The following is a 21287-nucleotide window of genomic DNA, read 5'->3' on the forward strand; positions in this document are numbered from 1 at the left end:
CAAGGTCACTTTGTTAGGTAGATTTAGGTAATGCAATTGGGCTGAAAAAGCAAAAGATTAGTCAGGAACAAAGCAAAAATATTTTGTGAATTTTTTTCCCAATCTGATACAAGGAATGAAGAAGTAACTTGGCATCAAACAAAATGAAAGGAAGCCTTATGAAAAAGAAGGGAAATACTAGGCTGGTTGGTATCTTCTTTACCTAATAGCTTAATCGTTAAGGCCATGGAGAGTGTAAAACATGCAATTCCTGTGCTCCAGAAGTTTCATACTCTATTTCCAGGATAGTTCTCTACCCGAGCTTATCAGCTGTTTGAAATGCCAGTTTCATCAAATAATGCTATTCCAAATCATATATTAACAAACATATCTAGTACAGGTGACTGGAAGCAGATGTCTCACCTAAACAGAAAAACAGCCATTTCTACCTCCTGCTCTTGTGCTGTTGGTATTTAAATGCTCTGTATAAACCACAGCACTGTCAGCATGAGAGACTGGCATCACCCACTGCCACCTTCGGACCCTGTGGCATAGGGACTAGGGTCTTCTCCTGGCAGGAGCTGACCGTGGGGCTTTAGCTTGCCCTAGAGAGAGGAGGGAACTGTCTTGTTCGACAGAAGAGTGTTCTAACGCCTTGCCTCTGGGATTAAAGAGGTCAGTACTATTCTCCCTTCCCAGTTTATTTTTTTTTTCCCCAAATTACTATTTTTTTCCAATATAGTACAGCTATTTCATAATGAAGTATTTGCTTATTGTCCTGAGTAAGTCCTTTCCTAACATAACAAAGAAAAGTTGAGAAAGCTTTAAGTCTCAGAACATGAGTGAAGTAGTCTCTGCCTCTAGGACTAACATATGACTGCTTTCCCTGTGGGCCACCTGGATGTCTGTCATGACAGGGAGCTCAGGAAAAAAAAACAGAAATTGCTTACAGGGATAGCGTGAGTGACCCTCTCCTGGGAAGTATAAACGTGGAGTGTTTCACTCCTGCCTGGGGACAGGAGATGAGCAGAGATGTAAGGAGTATGAGTACCAAGGAATAGAGTGTTATTTGGGGCTGGACAATTATCAAGAGTGGTGGGATCATGCTAAGAAGAGGTTAGATTGAACCTCCAGGAAATCATCTCACTGTGCAAGGCTGTGCAAAGCCATCATTGGGGATGTTTCAGCTCAGTGAGGGCAAGGCTCTGAAGACAGGGTGTAGGAAGCAGTTCTGTGAAGGCAGGAGGGAGGGATAAAATAGGGTAAATCTTGCATCATCTTTCCATCTCTGTCATCTCAGATTCTAAACTCCAGTGAGAGCTGGTAGTGGGGTCTCTGAAACCATCCCTTTCTTTCTGCATAGTATCAGGGTGTTCACAAAAAGTGCTTTCTTTACACTACCATTGTGGAGAAGGATGGAGCTGGACAATTACTCCTCACTGCAAGACCTCTTTCCTAAATTCCCCAGCCTCATTGCACTTCTGCCTCTTCTGATGAACAGAAGGGTGCACATATAGCTGAAAGCCCAGATGCAGATGCCACCTACATGGCTGCAGTTCTGATTATAGCAGTGGATGTTACTGGGCTCAGATCACTGATTCAGTGCAATCTTTAGCATCTCACAGACTGCAAGCTCCAGGGAGAGCAGTGGAGACAAGGGGCTTTCTTCTCATAGCCAGACATCTGTGCCCTGCTCCTTGCTCTTAGAAAAGTAGATTTTTCACAGGAGAGCTAGATGAGGACTATAACCTGCTAGAACAGAGAGCAGATGAGGAAAGGCCTGCTCCATCTCATGGAAATGCTTTGAAAGGAGCAGTGCAAGGCAGTGAAGCAATTTCTCTTACATCTTGGTGTGTCCTGGGACAGAGCATGTGGTAGGGGAGAGACCCATGTATTCTTTGTCATGGCACCCTGACTTCAAGGGAGGGGAGAATATTTATTCCCAAAGCATAGAGATGAAACTTCATTCTGCAAAATGGCCAAAGCAATCAGCGAGTGATGGAGTATCTGCTAAAAAGAAACCTGGCATTTAATTAACTTTTCAAAGTGCTGGTTCAGCAACCTCCATGTTTTACATTTTGAATATTGAACAAGCATCCCTAATCAGGACTGAATTACTTCTAGGCTTGCTGGGGTGGAGAGCAAGGGAGCTGCCATTTGCCAATGCCTACCCCCGCCCTGTTATTATTATGAACTCCCATTAACTCAGCCAGATCAACCCTGATTTACTGCAGCGACAGCATGTCTGACCTGAACTTGGCCAGCTCAGGTGGGGCTCCTAACCTACAAAGGCAACCAGATAATCTTTATGCATGACCAGGGGGAGAAAAGGACCTGTTGATCTCTCAGGGTTAGGTAGACAAAGTATAGTATCTACTTCACTCCTTAATGTGCTGACCTCTTTACTCAGGTAAGGCAAGTGTTACCTGCAGCTGATGGCAGAGGGGATGAAAAGGTACCTGAGAAGCTAATAAGACCCAGGGAGTATGGGTCTTGCTGTATCTGGGCATGGCTGTCTTTTTGGACCCAAATTGTTCTGCTTCAATCTGAGGTACTTTTTGATACACTGGTTTAATGGTCACTGAGAACTCTTTAAAGATGTGATGTGTTATATCGGACCTGGTGTAGGAACTGTTTTGCACAATAACAGTGATATAGGGAAAGGTGCAGTTTTTAAATTTTCTCAAGCCTTTTCTAAGCATAAGCCTTTCCTTGTCTTGCAGGTCAGGAAGAAAGCATGCAGAAGAAGTAGAAGAGTAAGTTCCCATTGTTGCTGAGACTTCTTCCACAACTTTTACACCTGATCTCATGAAGTAGGGACATGTAACTCTAAGCACCAATACACCAAGATCTGGAAGTTGGGAAGGGTGGAAAGCCTGGCATGGATTGATGTCATGTGTCCTGGGATGGGGCAGGGCTGGTCACTCTGTAGTTCCCTGGATATGGAGTAGATAGTGCCTCTGTCACTCCTATGTGACAGAAAGAAGGAAACGTAGAAAGCACCCGCTTTCCTTCCAGACCCACCCCAGGGTCTACTGTCTGCAGCCTATGGGTCTGTCTCAGGTACAAGGCATCTTGCTTAAGCACTCTAAGCTGAGGTTTCTGCTGAGTCCAGCAATGAGGAGTATGGAAGAAGGTCAGACTGCAGGCTATGCGTACTTGGGAACTCCCCCCTTGACAGTCCATAAAGCTTGTAGGGAGGAAGGGGACACAACAAGATGCTTTCTGGCCTTGCAACTGAAATTCTTTCTTCCTTGTGTTTTGCTACAGCCATCGTCTCAGACAGCAGAGCCTGGAGGCATCAGATGATGGAGGAGGTAAGGTATACCTACTTGACTGCAAGAAGTGGCTTCGTGCTTGTCTGGGGCTTCACTAGTAAGATGAGCAGAGACATCTTGTAAGAAATTGCAAGGAAATGAACCACCCTGGGGGTAGACAAATGGAGGAGGTGTTTACATCTCCCCAGCTGTTGAATGAGGGAGAGAGAGCAAAGGAGCTGGAGAGGAGGATGAGGAAGTGAACCTGTAGTCTAACTCTGGCTCTTCATTAACACATAGTAATAAAGCACCTTTGGGAAGAAGGAAAGTGTTGAGGACATGCTTTTGTCTGTGCTCACCTCTACATGGAGAATAGTGGACTGAGACAAAAAGAGAGCTAAAAGAGCAATGAAAGGTTAAGAGCGGGGAAAGAAATCACTGCTGTCCCCTAGTTTAGGTGATAGTATGCTCTACTGAAAGCTTCTCTTATGTTTTATGGTTACATCCTTGTCTTGTTCCCATCAGGACAAGTGCCTGCACCGCTCTCCTGAGGTCTCTGATGTGAGGGAATTCTTAATTTAATTTTAAAAATCTGCTTGCCCTAATCCAAGATCATAGATCATAAGGTAAACATAGGCACAGGTGGTAATCCCATCCCATCTCATCCCTGTACAGATTTCCCTGCTGTGAAATCTACTGGACTCCTGACTTAGCAGTAGTTTTCTTTATAGTATATATCACCTGCTCTTCTAGGACTTGATGAGCCAAGAAAAGTTTCAGGAAGAATCCACAGTATGAATTCTGAGACGAGGACAGGAAAACTGTGGGGAGCACGGAAATTAATTAAAGTCTTTAGGAGCTACCTCAGTTTTCAAGGGCTAAGAATTGTATACAGTGTATAAAAAGTTGTGTCCGTAAAGTATCACCAAGCTTCAGAAGAATTACCAGGAGTCACAAAAGATCAGACATCAGTATGGTTAATGAGATTGAATGAAGACTTATTTGGGTCTTCCAGACAGATTAAGCATTGCAACATATGACTGCCAGAAGTGGTATCTTTGTAGCATTGGCATCTTTACAATAGACTTAATTTCCCCCCTGGGAAGTTTCTTGGGCTTCTTAAATTTCACCGTATGTCACTGAGGCTGGTAGTCTGTTCTGAACAGCTTTTTGACTGTTTGCATATATGCTGTCCTTCTTGTTGAACCTTGGTCTTGTATTCAGAGTATAACAACTGTCTTTGCTAGCCAGGCATAAAAATGTTTGCCACATGTTTGCAGCATGTGACTTTCAGTGCTCCAAGATGGTAATAAATACAGAGTCAAATTGATGCAGAATGTGGTATGAAGACACGGCAAGTCCTAATACATACTTATTTACCTGTGCCTAACCTATGATTAACAATTGAATTTGGATTGCTTGCAAACCAGAGTTCAGCTTTGGATTAAATCTATGTGTTAGAAGAAAGATCCCACTAATGTGATTATGATTCCTGCCCAGGCAGTTTCTGGTACAGTCAAATACACTGGGCTGTGGATCTAGTTTGCATATGGAAAATCTCTAAATGGATCAGTGCACTGCATGCTTGTGGTCCTACTTCTACAGGGAGATTAAGCAAGCTATTCTGGGAGAAGAGTTTTCCATCTGGGCTCAGCAATTGCAATGAAGAAAACTGACATATAAACAAACTCCAGAACCTGAATAAAATAACTTTTTTGAATAAGCAGAGAGATACAAATAACTGCCCAGTGTAGAAGGCAGGGAGCAGCATGCTGTGGCTGTGCAGTAAGTTGAGCCATATCAGCCTCTCCTTTGCGCAGAACTGCACTTGGGCTTGTGTCCTTAACTGTAACAGTAAAGCTCAGATTCTAAACATACAAAAATCAAGACATTGGTGAATGGATCCCCAAGGATGGGTCACGGTTATTTTGTGCTGCATAATGTGCTAGCTTGTACACCTTAATATGAACAGGCACAGTTGCGTAATGATTGCTGCTGTCAACCAATACCTTTGGATCGCCTTCCTTAACCTATTAGAAAGCTGAGCTGTACCATTCCATTAACATTGTTTGTCCCCTATCCAACCTTTTCATTAGAAGAATGAAGGACAAAACTCTATGCCCTTAAAAAGGTATTCTTGTATATCTGAAATGTGCTCAGCTGTGATCATTTATTCAGCACTAACACCCAGAGGCTCAGAATTCGGAATCCATTGGAGAAAGTGTTAAAAAAACTTAAGGCCTGGAGAGAGCCCAGTTTGGCATGTGGAGAATGGAGGGAAGGTTGTACAGCCAAGTGGAGACTTTTGGGCTTGTTATGCCCCATAGTTTCAGAAAGTAGAATTCTTTCACTGCCTCTGGCCATTCACCCTGTGCATGAAATAGTATCTGATGCCTCAACTCCATGAGAGTTTGGGAGGGAAGAACAGTCGCTTCTCAGGCTGTGTGGAAAGACTGAAGTAATATTGGAGATTTTAAGTGGGTGGACCAGAAAGGAACATGCATGGAACTATCTGCAATGTCAGCCATTCCTTACAGTTGCACAGGGAAACCCAGAAGGTGGAAGACATCCATACGGTGCAATACAAACTGTTGAAATACTAGCAGTGAAATACCTTGGCTCAGCTTGTGCTCAGAATTCATTTTCTCTATCTGTATTTCTTCTTCATAGAGGCTAGTCCAGGACAAGAGAGCTACTTTAAAGAGGAGCCAGTTTTGAGTTATAAGAAAGCAAAGACATGTTTGGCTAAAAGCACTATTTGGTCCTGTAAAAATCCAGGCTAGAAAAAGTGTAGTGTCTCTCCAGAAATAGCTCTGGAGTGTCTAGTTGATGGATACTGGGGTATCCTACAGCATCCACTGCGAGCTTAGTGCCCATTCTCCTGAACACACACTGGTACATGCTAGTACACAGGAATAGCAAATGGATAACATGCCTTTGCAAGGCAGATGTGTGTCCAGCTGAACCTTGTCATGGGGGGGCCCACCTGCCCTCCATGGTGGGAAACCTGCTTTAGCAGGGTTTAATGCATCACCACTTGAGGAATAATAAACCTTCACAAACAACACAAAAGTGTTTAATTCCTAAAGGACAGGCCTAGTTGAGTCACTTTTGGCCAGGGGCAATTGGGGGCTTAATGCTGTGTATGTAGCAATCTGGGCAATCTGAGAGAGAGGAGTTTAAGGGTAATTGCTCAATTTTCTGTCCGTGTCAACAGGGGAAATGGGCAGCAGTGACTGAGCTCTGTACGGCAGGGAAACTGCATGAGATGGGAGATGTGAGACTATCAGTGGAATTTTAAAAAGTGGTATCTGCAGAACACTGCTTCCTTTTCTGTAACAGCCAAGAGCTTCTCCCAAGTGCAGACTATTCTTTGTCATGAGGTGGGATGGAAGACAGAACAACCAAATTCACACTGAAGGGTTTACCCCTCCCTTTGCTCCTTTCTCCAGCAGGACAGTGCAGTTTCTGCTTCAGTTTTGCTTGGGTATTTCATTTGGCTATATTCTGCTTGTGTGTCTCTTTCTGGCATGCAGCTACAAAGGGCTGTTTCCTGTTGGGATGAGAAATGCTGGAATTCTGCCCCTGTCCCATCCCTGTTGTCATGAGTCCCCTGCCAGCAAACTGCTTTGTACTTTTGGCTAAAAGTTTCTTTGTTGTTCCTTTCTTGTCCACCAGTTCTGCACTGCTGAGTTGTACTCCCCCAGATGCTCATCTCCTCACTACATTGCCCTTGTTTTTTTCTCCTCAGCACTCTACAAGGGCTTATTAGCTAACGTTGTCATCTCTCTCCCAGCTATCCTTCCCCTATACACTATTGCCCCACCTTCAGAAGTCCCTTCCCCCGTTCTTTCTGTTACCCTCGGGATGCATGGCTCCTAGAACAGGAACAGGGCTTTTTTTGAGGATTGGGATGTGTTGTGTCTGTTCATATGTTCTGTCCCCTGTCTGCAGGAACAATGGCTTGTTATTTTAAAGCATATAGCATGTGTGAATGAGACAGCTGATTGAAATGAAAGCCTGACTATGCTACACAGACAATCCAAACCTGACCTGCAGGTGAGGAAAGCTGCCAGGAGACAGTCACTAGATCTGTGCCCTCAAGGCAAAGCCCCTTCCTGCCTGCTGGGAAGCCTCCTTAAGGAAGCAGAGCTGATGATTAGACCTCTCTATACAATGTCAAACCTCTGGAAGGTCTTCTTACCCTTCTGGCATGTGCCAGCAGCTCCTTTGCTTTTGAACAGGATGGGAGTCCAGGTTCTGTGCACAATGGAGGAGGAAGTGGGCATATGCCATGGTCCCCACATCCTTTTGGGGAGTGATGTCTGTCTGTCAGGTAGGAGACAGTCCTCACAGGATATCCAGCACTCGAATTCACAGCCATAAAATATCGAACGCCTCCTGAGCTGCATGCAGATATGCACTGATGATGAAATTGCTCCAAACAGAGCTGAGAATAGAGTGCAATGTGGGTATTGTTGGCTCTATCATTCCTGATAAAGTTTGCCAGTTGCTTCCCTGGTGACCTGCTGTTTTTACAGAACACACCAAGCGCTGGTGGATTCCAGAGGCTGTGAGGTGCAAGGACAGCTGCATTCCCTGAGCATGAGGGTAAAAGAGGGGGGAATTTTCAGGAACAGTCAGCGATATGGCCAGTGCATACTTCATAGGCTTGGGGAAGTGGTGGAGTCATTTGGGGAGAACTAAATGGACAAAAAGTTCTGAGCATCAGTGAAATGGAGACAGAGTGAAAAACATGGTGTTTTGGAAGTGGTGCACATGGGCTGATGAGAGGGGCCTGGGGCAGAGTGTGACAGTGACTGCCAGGTTTCTGGGATTCTGCACTGTGACTTTGTGTGTGGCTCTGAGAGCACACCACAGTCCCCTTGGCTGCTCCCCTAACATGCTACCCCAAGTCCCTGTGCAAGGTCTGCAAAGGGAAGACTCAGCCCAACCTGATGGTTTCCACTGAGTTGTTGGTCCAGGCTGGTTTGAACTCCTCCGGTGACTGCTGGCAATGTGATTTCGAGCCTCTGGTGTTCAAGGAAAGCTCCCTCCTGAAGGACACAGTGGGCACGGGGGAGCAGAGAATATGTCCCAAGGGATATGTCTGAAGCCCTATTTGAAGCAGCAGACCACTGTCCAAGGGGCAGTGGGCAGCTTAATTGCAAGGGAGCACACACAGCTTGTTGGGGGCTGAAAATTATGGTCTGGGTGAGCATCTTCCATCACTAAATTCTGTGATACAGTAGATACACAGTCACATTGGGTCTGTGATTGCTGAGTCCATAAGTGTAGTTGACGGACTAGCTTTACCTAAAATACCCTTTAAGAAAAAGCGCTTGAAAGATGATTACAGAATTGAGACACCATCATTTAAAGCTGCCTGAGGCAAACTCCTTTGAAAATTGCAGCAGTGGAGGGACAGAGAGAGAACTGCGTAGCCCTTGATTGTAGTGTTGTTCCCTCAGGACCCCTCCCCCCTCCCCCTTAGTTTCTCATCTGATATGAGAGAAAGCAGCAGTAAGATTCCTCATCTGTCTTATGAAAATCCGATTCTGAGTGGCTCTGATCAAACCCGGCTGGCTGTCAGCAGTGGTGGCCTTCTGTGGAGGGAGGGAGGCTTCTGAGGAGTTGCTGGATGTGGAAGTGTCATGGGTGCTGCCGATCAAAGATGCATTTTTTTAATAAATATATATAAGAAAAAAAAAAACACCTAAGGATTTAGCATAAAAGAAATGTAGTTTGTCTTGTTTTCCAGCATAACATGAAGAGGATGAAATAGAATCAGACACGCCTGCTCCCGAACATACTTCCACAGGAGCATCCTGAGAGGCTGCTTTCCTTGCCACAGTAATGCCCTAATGCAAAATCACTCATCTCCAGCATTGTTGAGGAGGGTTTTGTGTTTCTGAGTTCACCAGACCCTTCTCATCTGCTGCCCCACCACCTTCTGAGTATGTTTCAGCAGGGAGATACTGCAAAGGAACAAGGAACAGCCTTTGAAAAGAGGAAAACAGATGTTACTGAAAAGGAGGGCAGACATAGTGCTCTGTCAAGGGGCTGCTGGTAAGGCTAGGAGGTTTGTTACCACTCTAAATGCTGATAACCTCAGGAATATTGTGGACTCCAGGTCCTGAGCCTGTCCTCCAGTCTCTTCAGTCTTCTGCTGCTGGTGAACAAACCTATGCATTAAAAGATTCTTCATCTTTAAAGCCATCATTGTCTGCTCTTACTTCTTGAATAACACAAGCCATGGATTACTGGCTGTTGAAGCCCTGCACTGAGCCCAGTGACTCATCTGACAGGGCTGTTTTGTGCCCTGTGTCTCTTCACACTTCCCAGGGCTTGGAACTGGGCAGAGGCTTTGTGTCAGTAGCAGCCCTAGGAAGTAGCAAATATGCCTGATGCCCATCCCCAGCAAGCTCTTATGTAAGGAAGAAGCCATGCCACGCCAAGCAGTCTGTGAAAGCACAACGCTGTTGAAGCAAGTAGAGTGTCTAATGGACCACCTGACCGCCCTGCCAGTCATCCGTCTAGCTGACAGTATCATCAGAGCTCGGTGGCTGAAGAAAAAATCATTTTGTCTGATGCAAGGCAAGTGCATAATCTTTTAAGGCAAGGCTGGAGGGTCAGTACTGAATCTACTGCATGACCTCCCCTAGATCCTACGAATCCTCTGGCACCTTCTCACTGGGTGATTTTTCCCATCAGCTTGGCCAGGTTGTGCTGTTGCCATTCTCTTCTCAAAAGTGTGCTTTAGGACATGGGACGCTCAGGTTATCTTCTGCTTGTCTCAGGCTTTTAAGGAAGTGCCCTATTAGCTGTGGTACTGCTTTTCACTCTACTGTTTTCATCTCCCTGCAGGCTGATCAGGCAGGTATGCTGTTCCACATTGGCCTACTAGGAGGGCAATTTCACTCAGGGAAAGGCATCCCTATGAAATTAATGCCCAAGCATCCAAAGAAGTGTTCTTTATCCTCTCTATTTGCCTGCTGCTCTCCTGAGAAAGCTTCCAAGAGTCTTCAAGCTTGTTTGTGTGTTCAGCAGAAGCTGTCTGTGTCCCTTGTTCCTTATGGTTTTTTGAAGATTTTTTTTGCCTGTTGCTTTCCACTTTTTTCTTTTCTTTTTTTTTAATTCTCCGTTTTTCCACTTGGAGAGAAAAATTATTTATTGCATTGAGATGTGCTAATTAAAGCCATTTTCTGGTATTTGGTTACTGAAGTGTTTGATGTCTCTCTGACAAGACCATGAAATGCACGGAGTGTCCACAGGGACAGAATTTGCTGAACACGGTGCTTTGTAAATGAGGGGACACAGTGTCGCAGCAGCTCATGAATATGAAACGCCCATGATGCTACCTCAGTGGACTTGGGAACACAGATGAATCCTGTCATGTGCTAAATGAGACCAATTTCTTTCACTTAACTTCATCTTCAATCAGACCTTCTTCCATTTGCCTGTTTAAAATTCCCCAAACGTAATGCAGAAGGTAACAGCATTCAGTAAAACAAAGTTTTGCAGCAGCAGAGATATTGTAATTATTTCAGTTTTACATTTTATGAGCAAGTAACTTAAACTAAAGTTAGTTTCATTCTTATGCCTGCTTAGTGGCAGGGGACTGCCAGCTCCAGAAGCCAGTACCCTCTTTGTGTTCTCTGGATATGGTGGTATGGGGACAGGGAGGGCAGCACGGTCCCCACTGCAAGAAAGTCCATTCTGAACTGGCCTTTGAAACGCTCACCCAGTTGGGGAGGCAAATCAGACCACTGGAGATTGAGCCTTTTTTTTTGCCTGTCAGGTTGTTGGCTTGTGAGACGCTTAAAGCAGCTCAGGGAGAAAGTAGCAACCACACTGCTGACTAACTGCAGGCCTGACCTGGGACATGGTTTCTAGATCCAGCTCTGCCACTGATTTATTGCCTGATCTGATTCTGTCTGTCCTCACTTATGTGCTGTCTTGTATATAATGGAGAACTTTGTTCTTTGGGGCTAGGACCAGATCTTACTGTGAGCTTGCAGGGTTTTAAGGGTCCGAGCCTGCAGGCGTTGCTACTAAACCAAAAATTAGCTCTGCTTGGGTGGGGAAGTGCAATTCACCAGCTTGCAGGAGTAAATGGGTATTAAGGTGGTGCAGGTCCTTCTACCTCCCTGCCTGGTGCTTTCTGTGGTTGTCTTCCTCAGCTGTGGGTAAGTTATTTGCTAAGAGGTAGAAAAGGTGATGGTTACTGCTTGTACTCTAATGAACATGTAAAGCTCTCCTTTGTTTATGACTTAAAAAGCCCCCATTCCTTGCTTGGCTATCTGTGTGTAGCAAGCGTCACCCTTAGTCTTTCCCCTTCCTCTTTTCTTCCTACCATCCACACACTTCTGCCTTATGCTATTAGTGTCTTGCCATAACTTAGTCATGAAGCTCTTTTTTTGTAAGTCAATCCAGCTATGGTAATAATGACATTAAAATGAAAATAAAGTATTTTTATTGTAATAAAAATACTATTATTGTATGCTAGGCCTTAGATGTTCTGAGTCCATCAGTTTGGTGCAGTATATTATAAATCCCGTTAGCCAACATTTGGTACTGGTATCTCCTACCCCACCATAACTTCTACATGGATACATTAATTTTGGTTCATTCTTTGTTTGCTCTTGTTCACCATCATCTGGGCGATGGAGGGGAGTTTGCACTGGTCATCTAGCATTTGGTGCTCACCCAGTCTTTTGCATTTCTACCATGAGCAGTTTCTAAAGCCAGTATCTTGTTTCTTTACGGGCTGAGAAATCAATGGGGAAAGGCTTTGTGTTATTCTGTTACCAGTTGTTTTGAGCCATAGAGAGAAGCCTCATCCATTCCTCTTTAAGGTCACTTCATGTACTGAGTTTTTTATGTTTCCCCCCTCCATCTTCTGTTGCATACAGTCATCTCTTCTGCTTGTAAAACACTATCTGACGTGTGTGTCTACCTATTCTCCCCTCCCTTCAGCTAAAATGAAAGGAGGATACTCAGCTTCAGGGAGAGAGTGAGAGTCATTTTTAGGAGCACTCACTCTGGGAATGTTATCTGCCACATGAAATGGAGATTCAGAGGAGTTCTCTCTGGAGGAGACTGGTTGAGGGAGGTGGCATAGGTAGCAGTATCTTGCAGCATGGTGTTCAGGGGCCAGCTGGGAGACCAAGGTTGGTAAGATGGTTTGTACTCAATTTGTTCCCCTTTTTAATACTTTTTACCAGTAACTCAACTTTAATATAAAAGTTTCTTACTGTTAGTATCACACCAGTTCTGATTTCAGTCTGCAGGAAAGTGGGAGAAGAACAGCTGAAGCTGTAAGGTTTTCGTGTTGCTTCTGAGATTTGCCTACAGTTTTCATTAAAATTGGTTGATATTAAAGACTATGGAAACTGCTCTCTCCCTCAAAATGCAGCTGAATAATGCAACCTCCCCCTCCCCAAAAAACCCTGGAGCTAGACTGCAGAGAAACACATTCTGTTACCAGGTTTTGAAGCTAACCCTTCTTCTCAGCTACAAAATATTTTATTTTTGTAATGCACAGGCCTTTGTTCAGTTCATTGCAGTGACGTGGTATCTGTGAAGGTGTTTCCTTTTGCACCCAGGTGGCTTTTTAGCATGTAGGTACATTGTTTTCTATGTAATTTCATGTTTATTATGTAATGTAATTTATGTTATAGATTATATATGTGTAATAACATATTTACATATATATATATATGTAAATTATACATGTAATTTCTAAAATTTACCTACCTGGGCACTGAATTCAGGCATGACAGCCTGGACAGTAAAGTATGTGTCAAGTTTCTGTACCAAAACCACAGGCTTAGCAGTGTGATGGAAAACGATCTGAAGGCCTCACACTGAACAGGAGGGAAAAAAGTGGGTCACAGAACAAAGCACAAAGAGCATGGGTTTGTAACGTAACGTTGATGTTGGAAAAAGCTGTATGAGTGCTGTGGTGTGAGGCTGGGAGGACATGGTCCTGTGAACATTTCTGCATGTACTAATGTTACATGTAAGTAAACTCACTGCAGCTAATGGGGATTTTAGAAGTAAAGCATACGCCTACTCTCTTGCAGCCCATGAGCTTCTTCCCTCTGCAGCTGACATAGTGCCATGACTTGGCTGTATCACCGGAACTTACTGGAAAAAAAGATGAGAGTCCTAAGAAGAGCAACACAACCAATTAAGGAGCTGGAGACTGAGTGAGGGGAAAGGTTGGGCTCTTGGTGATAAAGTGAGAACTGAGACGCTTTTCAAACTGTACAGAGAGAGAAGGGAGAGGTATTCTAGAGAGGTGGCACCATGGGAATTGGCAGAGGGAAGAGGAAATTATGAGTAACAAGAGAAATAAAGACCCAAACATTTCAGGGCTGATTTGCCACTGATAGCAGTTAGCCTGGGGAGCTGATATTTTCTTACAATTTGTGACATTTTTGTTCTGTTTCCTGTCAGTCTCTGACAGTCCTAAAGAGCATTGCTTCTGCCTAGAAATGGACAAAATCATCCACAGTTTGCAGTAAGAACAAGCATGTGTTGGCCTTTGTTGGAAGGGCTGGCAGGAGTCCCCAGAGTGTTTCCAGCTCTTCTGTCTGAAATATTTTTCAAAGTGCCTGTAAAATATTGGGGTCTTGAATTTCTTTTGGAAAGAATTTCTATGTGGTTGACTGGATTTTGCTAATACAAAGTAGAGGTAGCACTCTGCAAGGGGTTTGGGAATGTCTCCATGGAATTCAACAGCAATGAGATAAAACCAGCACTGGCAGATCCAGGACTCTTTGGGAACCTGCAAAAGTGGAAGGGTCATCACTGATCTGGGCCCTAAGTTCACAGTTTTCTCCAGTGCAAAAAGAGATCAACAAAAGCAAAAGGGAACCATGAAAGAAGACCCCAGAAATAGCTGCCAAAATGAGCACCAAGTGAAGAAATTCAGTTTGCTGCAAACACCTTCTGCACCTCTGCTGTCAAAAGAGGATAAGGATCTGACCTTCTCCTGCTACAGGGAATGCTCCTGCATGGGCAAGGGCAGCTCTGTTCCCAGGTAGTTCTTTATTTAGTTGTGTTTGCTGCGCAACATTCAGAGTCTCCTGCTGAAAAGGATAAATTAGCTCAAGAGAGATCAGACTGTTTCTCATTCCCATGCTCATTTTCCTGGACCTAACAGGGCACCTCTGTACAGCGCTTCATTCCTCCCCTTGGACCAGTCTCACCAGTCTGTTCCCTCCTTGGTATTTGTTGCTTATATATGGGGGCTTTCTCCAACATCACCACTGAGCAGGTTTTACCAGCTGCCTCCACAGGTCAGTCTGTCTGTCCATGGAGATGCTTTGGTCCTGTAATTGCATTTTGCCTCAAGTTTTACCAAGAGCTGGGAGCCCCTGCAGGGGAAAGTCAGTAAGATAGCAGCTTCTTCTGTGTATTGTTCCTACAAGCAGGGGGCGGACAGATCTGCCCCAAATGTCCAACGTTGACTGGTGATGCATTTCTTGCATATGCCGCCTCTGTCTAAGGGACAGCCTGGGGGCTTGTTGCTGCAATTTCCCTTTAAACGTCTTTGGGAAGTTTGTTGTAGTCAGAGAGCTGCTCTGCAGGCACCTGCTCCTTGGGCAGCTGGGGAGCTAAAAGGCACAGCTCTGCTGAGGCCAGCCAAGCTGTCACTGCCTTTCACTGTGGCCAGGCTCTCGCGGCAGCCCCTGTCCCGTTCAGCCTTCCGCCAGGCAGCCAATTAGCAAGAAATCCCACTGTGTGGCCAGCTCCAAACAGCCACCGCGCCAAGGCCCGGGCTGACCCGTGTCCTGCCGCAGCTGGGCGAGGGCTGCCTCCCACCCCGCCGGCCGGTGAGCTGGGGGGATGTGCAGTGGATGTTCAGCAGCAGAGTGCAGCTGAGAGCCTGCGAAGCTCTGACAGGCAGCTGGACAAGGGACTTTTCAGGCAGATCCTGCCTGGAGCCCTGAGCGCCACAGGTGGGAGCACCTCTCCAGCTCCTGAATATTCATCTCAGCCTGGGCTGCAAAACGGGGCAAAGCCAGGCCCGGCCGCCTGCTGCTGTCCAGCAGTAGCATAGCCATGCCGCCAGCAGAGCTGGGAACAGCCTGCTCGCTCCAGCATCTGCACACTGTGCGAATGAAACCTCTTCCCAGAGCCAAAACACCAATTTCTCCACCAGCTGAGGGCTCAGGATCTCTGCAGAGCCTTTGTGGCCTTGAACCTTTAAAGGAGCTCTGTGCTGGTGTACTCTGTCCTTGCTTTGTGCCTCCAGTTACCTCTTCCTCTCTCCATTCTTGCTCTCTCAATCTCCAACTGTTTACAGGACTTTGTCAAATCCAAAAGCATGCAATGCTCCCAGAGCCTTGCTCCTTTAGCAGGATATGGTATGCACCCAGTTCTTCCTCTCCTCCATTCTTTTGGCTCTAGCATCCTTTTTAGGTGGAGTAACCACAGTCCTTGTGCTGGGAATACCCAGTGACCTGGATGTCAGCCATTCCAGGGTCACACTAGAAATCACGAAAAGGTTTATGACATTACAGCTAGGTGCATTTTCCCTAGTCTTTGTATCTGCTAGATTACCAGCACTTCCTTCCTGAGCTATCAGGAAGGTCACAGGCCTCTGCAGTCTGAGACCCAGCCAGCAGCTCCTTCAGCATGGCTTCTCCCAGTTTCTGCTCCACGTTTCATTTTTTACAGAGTCTAGGTGACTGGTGGCTGAACTGAGCAAATGATAACACACCTCATAACAAGCAAATTCTTGCCAGTCTTAGGATGATGGCAAGTAGGCAGCGGAGTTTAGTGCAGCTGCCTTCTTTCAGCTTCAAGGTTGTGTTCAAATGCACAGTCCATGGCTATGAAGTCCTACCCAGCCCAAATCTGCTCCTCTTGCAAGATTTCTTTTGACCCCAAGCTTCAAAGCTTTATTGCCTTGTTTTAATATTAACCAATATATTTTTAGTCATTGCTAAATAACTCTCTTGTGTTTTTCTCTAATAAGAAACAGGCTGTTTCATATCTGTGAAGCAAGGGAACCTTTGTCTCTAGTGAGAGGAGAGCTTAACACCCCCCACTTCTTGCTGCTGCATTCTCTTGTTGCAGACATTCCTGTGATCCCTGACTTGGAGGAAGTCCAGGAGGAAGATCTGGCCATGCAAGTGGCAGCTCCCCCCAGGTAAGAGCACTGCCAGGTGTTCTTGAGGATCTCATCAGCAGTGTGAAATGGCTGGTGAAATTAAACTCCATCTTATCTCACGTTCTCTGGATGCCAGTGGCAGTGCCATTCAGCAGGATTCGATGCTGTGTATTGTGGCAGTGGGGCTCCAAGCTGAACAGTGCAAACTTCTTATTTCCTATTACACGGAGAAAGCAATTACTGCATATTCTCTCTATATATAAAAAAACTACATTAGAGTAGCATGTTTGATGTTGCAAAATCAAACTCTTGAAAGTTAGGAATTGCTTGATTTAAGGTTGCCTGTATAACCTCAGATGCCTCCAGTACACATTATTATCATGTAGACTTTGATTATGCACAGTTGTAGGCTGCTTTGCCCTCCACAGGATATCCTTCTTACTCAAGTGCCTAGTTAATTCGCAAAGAGCAATCCTGATGTTTGAAGACGTTATCAGAATAGTTTTGGGGTTAGCTCAAGGGAGACCAGCAAGTTTTAAAAAATGAAAGTTTTGGGAGTTTTATCTTAAATGTATCAGCAAAGTCTTCTCTCCCCTGTTGGGCCTATTGCCAAGATCACAGACTGCGCTTTCTATTGTCCCTATTTGGAGGGGTGGGATATCTTACTCCTGACCACAGGTGCCTCTCTCACAAGTATGGAGTAGGTATTGTAATTAAACAGCTGTTAACAAAAATAAATGACACTTTATAGTAGAAAATTTAAAATTACTTTGTCTCTCACCAGAGTTCATGTCTCTGTTTTCTCTCTCTTTTTATAATACCATCTGTTCCTCCTGTATCCATAGTTTCCCTGCGATAGACAAGACAAGTAGTTTTCATGGACGAACACGAACAAATTAAATTAATATAGGTCTTTTCTATAGTATTGCATCACCTGTGAAGGGAAGTATGGCACAACAGTGTATTACTGACACCCCCCCCACTGTCCCCTGCCATGTTTCTTTTTGAAAGCTACATTTTAAGAAATTGTATTTAATAGCTGTGACTCAGCTCAGACATGGAAATCACAAGGTCCGTACTATGCTGCAGCTTATATGGTGGGGGTCTCAGAACCTGCTGGAGCTGTTCCAATGCTCACTATAGTCCTGTTTTCTTTCTGGCCCTTGCAGCTAGCCTGTGGATCTCTCTGGCGTGCTGGCTTCTCTGAGGGAGTCTGTGGTCACTCCACATCCTATTTTTATGCATGTGCACAGCCCAGCATGCAGATTTGTCAATGACTGTTCATTTGCTGAATAAGATTTGCTTCTGGCTGGGGACACCCATCTCAAGAGTCCACATGCGTGATGTGGACAATTGAGATGGGTGTCATTAGATTCATATTCATGCCACCCTTCTCAGATGTGCTTCCACACTTACCCAGGCTTGTTCACTGACCCTTTCTGTTTGCAGTGTGCAGGTGAACCGAGTGCTGACCTACCATGACCTGGACAAAGATCTTATGAAGTATGCTGCCTTTCAGACTCTGGTAAGCGGATGTTGCTATAGGGTGATCAATGTGACTCCCTCTCCTTTCAGGCTCCCTTCACCTTCCACAGTTGTATTCAGCTTCATAAAATACACAGCACTATCATCCAAACAACTTCCAGTCTGCTTTCAAGTCTGTTCCTCTCTGCAGTGTGGCCTTCATGCTTGTTTGTGTCTGTAAATAGCGTGGGTATGGTATCTGCTGCTCAGATGAGGCTCCTGCTGTTGTCCTGGACAAAGTGTATGTCCCTTATGAGGCAAATGTGCCTATCTCTAGCAAGACCTACCCAGTGAAATGATGGTGTCCACTTTCTCACTGCCTGTAAGACTGTGACTGTGTGTGTTCATAGGATGGAGAGGTTGACCTGAAGCTTCTCACCAAAGTTCTGGCTCCAGAGCATGAACTACGAGAGGTGAGTCTCTCTATCGTGGGAACACCAACATAGCAAAAGCTTTTTATGTGTCTCAGACTATACTTGGAAAGTAAGCCTCTGTCAGTGGGGTGGAGGAGAGAGATGAGGAGGAGCCTGTGAAGAGGAGCTTGTCTAAGAAGATGGAGGTCTGATTTCCCCAGCAGATTATTTTAAGGATATATAGGGCTTTCTCTGTGTGAGATTATGCCATCACTATGATTGGCCCCCTTCAGTGTGAAAGAGCTATTAAGGAAAATATGAAGGGCCTAGCACTGACACAGATCCCTGCAGAGACAGTGCTCTGTATATTGTCTTTTGGTAGCCACGATGAGCTCCAGGTAGTACTGCAGGGCAATACAGAGGGACAAAGGCAGAAAGCATTTGGGGTTTGGGCAGAGGGGCGTGTTAAAGCAGGACAGAACAACCTCAATACAAATGGGGAGGCAGGAGGTCAGGACTTGCAAGAAAGGATTTTTGCAGCTCAGAATTGCAGATGCTTCAGCAGAAGCACAGAAGGGTTGAAGATTTTCATGGCTCCTCTTCACGCCCTGCCTGGGAATACCTAAGATTAACAACTATCAAAAAATCTGTCCTTTGCAGAATTTTGGAACATGAATGATTCTGTAAAAATCTTTAAATTGTAGGAGGGATTCACATTTCATTTTGGCTAGAATTCCTGTTCTAGCCAACTGAATCTGTGACTTCCCTGGCAGGGGTGGTTGCCACTTAGTTTCTCTTTGCTGTTCATCTTGAATATTTGGCATTGTTCAGAGACCTCTGAGTGTCACCAGTAACATTTCAGCATGTTTGTCTTTTTCCTTTTGGTAGGATGATGTCAGCTGGGATTGGGACCATCTCTTCACAGAGATGTCCTCAGAACTAGTGACTGAGTGGGACCTGGGACAGTCTGAGAGAGAGGACCACTTCAGTCTGCCCTAGAGCACTAGCACACCAGACATCTCATATATGCATCCCCTGTAAATAGGTTAGCACTTTAATTTTCTATTCACTTGTTTGTATTTGAGAATTTATTTCAGACATGAAAATAAGTAGGACTTTGCTTCATAGGAAAACTGGCTCGGGAGAAGTGTTGGGGATTTTGTAATAAAAATCTTTGTTCTCAAAATAGATTAAGAATTCTAAACACAATAAAATATTTACTTACGAACAGTCACTTCTGCCTCACTAGCACCTTCACAGATAACTGCAACCGTTGATCTTTCCTCTATGAAATTGCAGCCTCTCTGGAGTGGACCATCTTACAATGGAGTGTGGCTTTCCCTGATGGCTATCAGAGAAGCTTAGGCTGATCAGATTTGTTTGCTTAGGACATCAAGATTACCGTCTTCCTCACAACAGATGCCACAAGTTGTCGGTTACCCAATTTATATTTAATCCAGCAGCCTCCAGCCATCCCCTGCTATTTTAACCTCTCTCCTGGAATCTCTGTATTGACTCAGAGGAGGCAGCATCACCTATTTAACTGCCAACAGTGCTTCTAACAGCACCTCTTTTTTCCCTTGAGGTGTCCCAGCTAAGCTCTGACTAGACCTAGCCCCACTTAGCTTTTGCAATCAGATGAGATCACAGCCTGAACGGAGATAGCTTCAGGCAACAGATAGTTTGCAAAGAAAATACTGTTTATTCCATGCACGTGGAAGAATGGAGCCTGCTGCTCTGAAACAAGGTAACTCCCTGGTGGGTGTCTCCTTGGAACCAAGTAACCTGCTCTTAGTGTCATCTAAAGAAAATTCCATTTAGCTGTTAATGCCCTGTCCCTGTAGGATCATGGTCATTACTTGCAGGAAACAGTAACTTGACTTATAGCCCAATGTCCTTCAAAGCCTTGTGCCGCTGGAGAATCTTCCTATACGCTTCTGGGGAGCAGTAGAGTTGCTGGGAGGAAGGCTTGCTGGGCTGCTTTTCCTCGCTTCTTTAGTCGGTCTAATAGAGCACTGCATTCTCACTCTTGTACTGACAGCAGGACAGGTCAAATAACTCACTGTTAAGCCAGTACTCTGCAAAATTTCAGATCGGAGTTGGTAGGCCAGACAATTCTACCAATAAGAGAGAAGTAATGGGCTCCCAGTCAGAGCCCACCAAAATAAGAGGAGGCTCATCTGTCTCAAGGAGACACTAAGTTTTTTTCAACCAAGAAATTTCCCTGATAAATAGAAAACTAGGTGAGACAGAAGTTTAGGAGGCCAGTGTATGGAGGATAATCCCAAAGTCTTTGAGCAGATAAACCTATTTTGGTATGAACAGAAACTTCCCAGGTAAGCTAGCATCTGTTTTTCTGTGACACCTATGGTTCTTAGCCAAAAACAATTTAGAATGCTTCCCACATTCTAGGGGGGGAAAAAATATCAAGTTCAGCAAACTAAAGTAGTTTAATAAATTAGACTAACCCAACAAGCCAGTCTGAGAGGAATAGAATGGTAAAGGGAGGAGGGGATGGAGCATGGATTTGCTCAGTTCTTCCCTCAAAGATCACAGAGAAAGCAGAGGCACTCTCTTCTCAGCTGCAAACTGTAGGACTATCTACTGTGGTTTCTCTCCCTTCTACTTGATCTGAGGTTCTAATCCACACTGCTCCTATAAGCTGCTTGCCTGGTATCGCCTTATTCAGTGGTATCTGCTTCCAGGGAGACTCTAGCCTCTTTGAAGCATGAAGCAAACATAACTTTCTGTTATGAGAAAGTTATGCCCTGACAATGAGAGGACAAACTTTTGTGGTTGCAGGAGCAGCCCAAAACAGACTACCAGTACCCCTACTGAAACTTGGGTCTCTGCACCATGTCCCTACTGGCGAAGTAACCGTCTTCCTGCTGTGATGCTGCACTTGCCTCAGGTTTGTTGAGGAGGAGGGCAAGAAAACAACATGAGCAGAGAGAGAAAGGGAGGCTGTGAAGTGAGCCCACCTTTCTCCCTTCAGTCAGTGTTGCAAAGCATAGGAGGTCTTGCACTTTTGGGTCACCTCATAAA

General features: G+C 45.0%; 1 protein-coding gene across 2 annotated transcripts in view; it reads left to right on the plus strand.

Annotated features, from left to right (window-relative positions):
- The window catches only part of IFT43 (intraflagellar transport 43), a 45850-nt gene extending 26374 nt beyond the window's left edge, over positions 1–19476 (plus strand). For both annotated transcript variants that reach the window (XM_075103544.1, XM_075103543.1), the window contains 6 exons: positions 2703–2735; positions 3250–3296; positions 16332–16404; positions 17815–17890; positions 18240–18302; positions 19131–19476. In XM_075103544.1, the coding sequence (XP_074959645.1) occupies positions 2703–2735; positions 3250–3296; positions 16332–16404; positions 17815–17890; positions 18240–18302; positions 19131–19241 (403 nt within the window). In that variant the 3' untranslated portion in view covers positions 19242–19476. The remainder of the gene's footprint in view (positions 1–2702; positions 2736–3249; positions 3297–16331; positions 16405–17814; positions 17891–18239; positions 18303–19130) is intronic.
- Positions 19477–21287: the final 1811 nt, after the last annotated feature.

The sequence above is a fragment of the Phalacrocorax aristotelis genome, chromosome 9, assembly GCF_949628215.1.
Source record: "Phalacrocorax aristotelis chromosome 9, bGulAri2.1, whole genome shotgun sequence".
Taxonomy (NCBI): domain Eukaryota; kingdom Metazoa; phylum Chordata; class Aves; order Suliformes; family Phalacrocoracidae; genus Phalacrocorax; species Phalacrocorax aristotelis.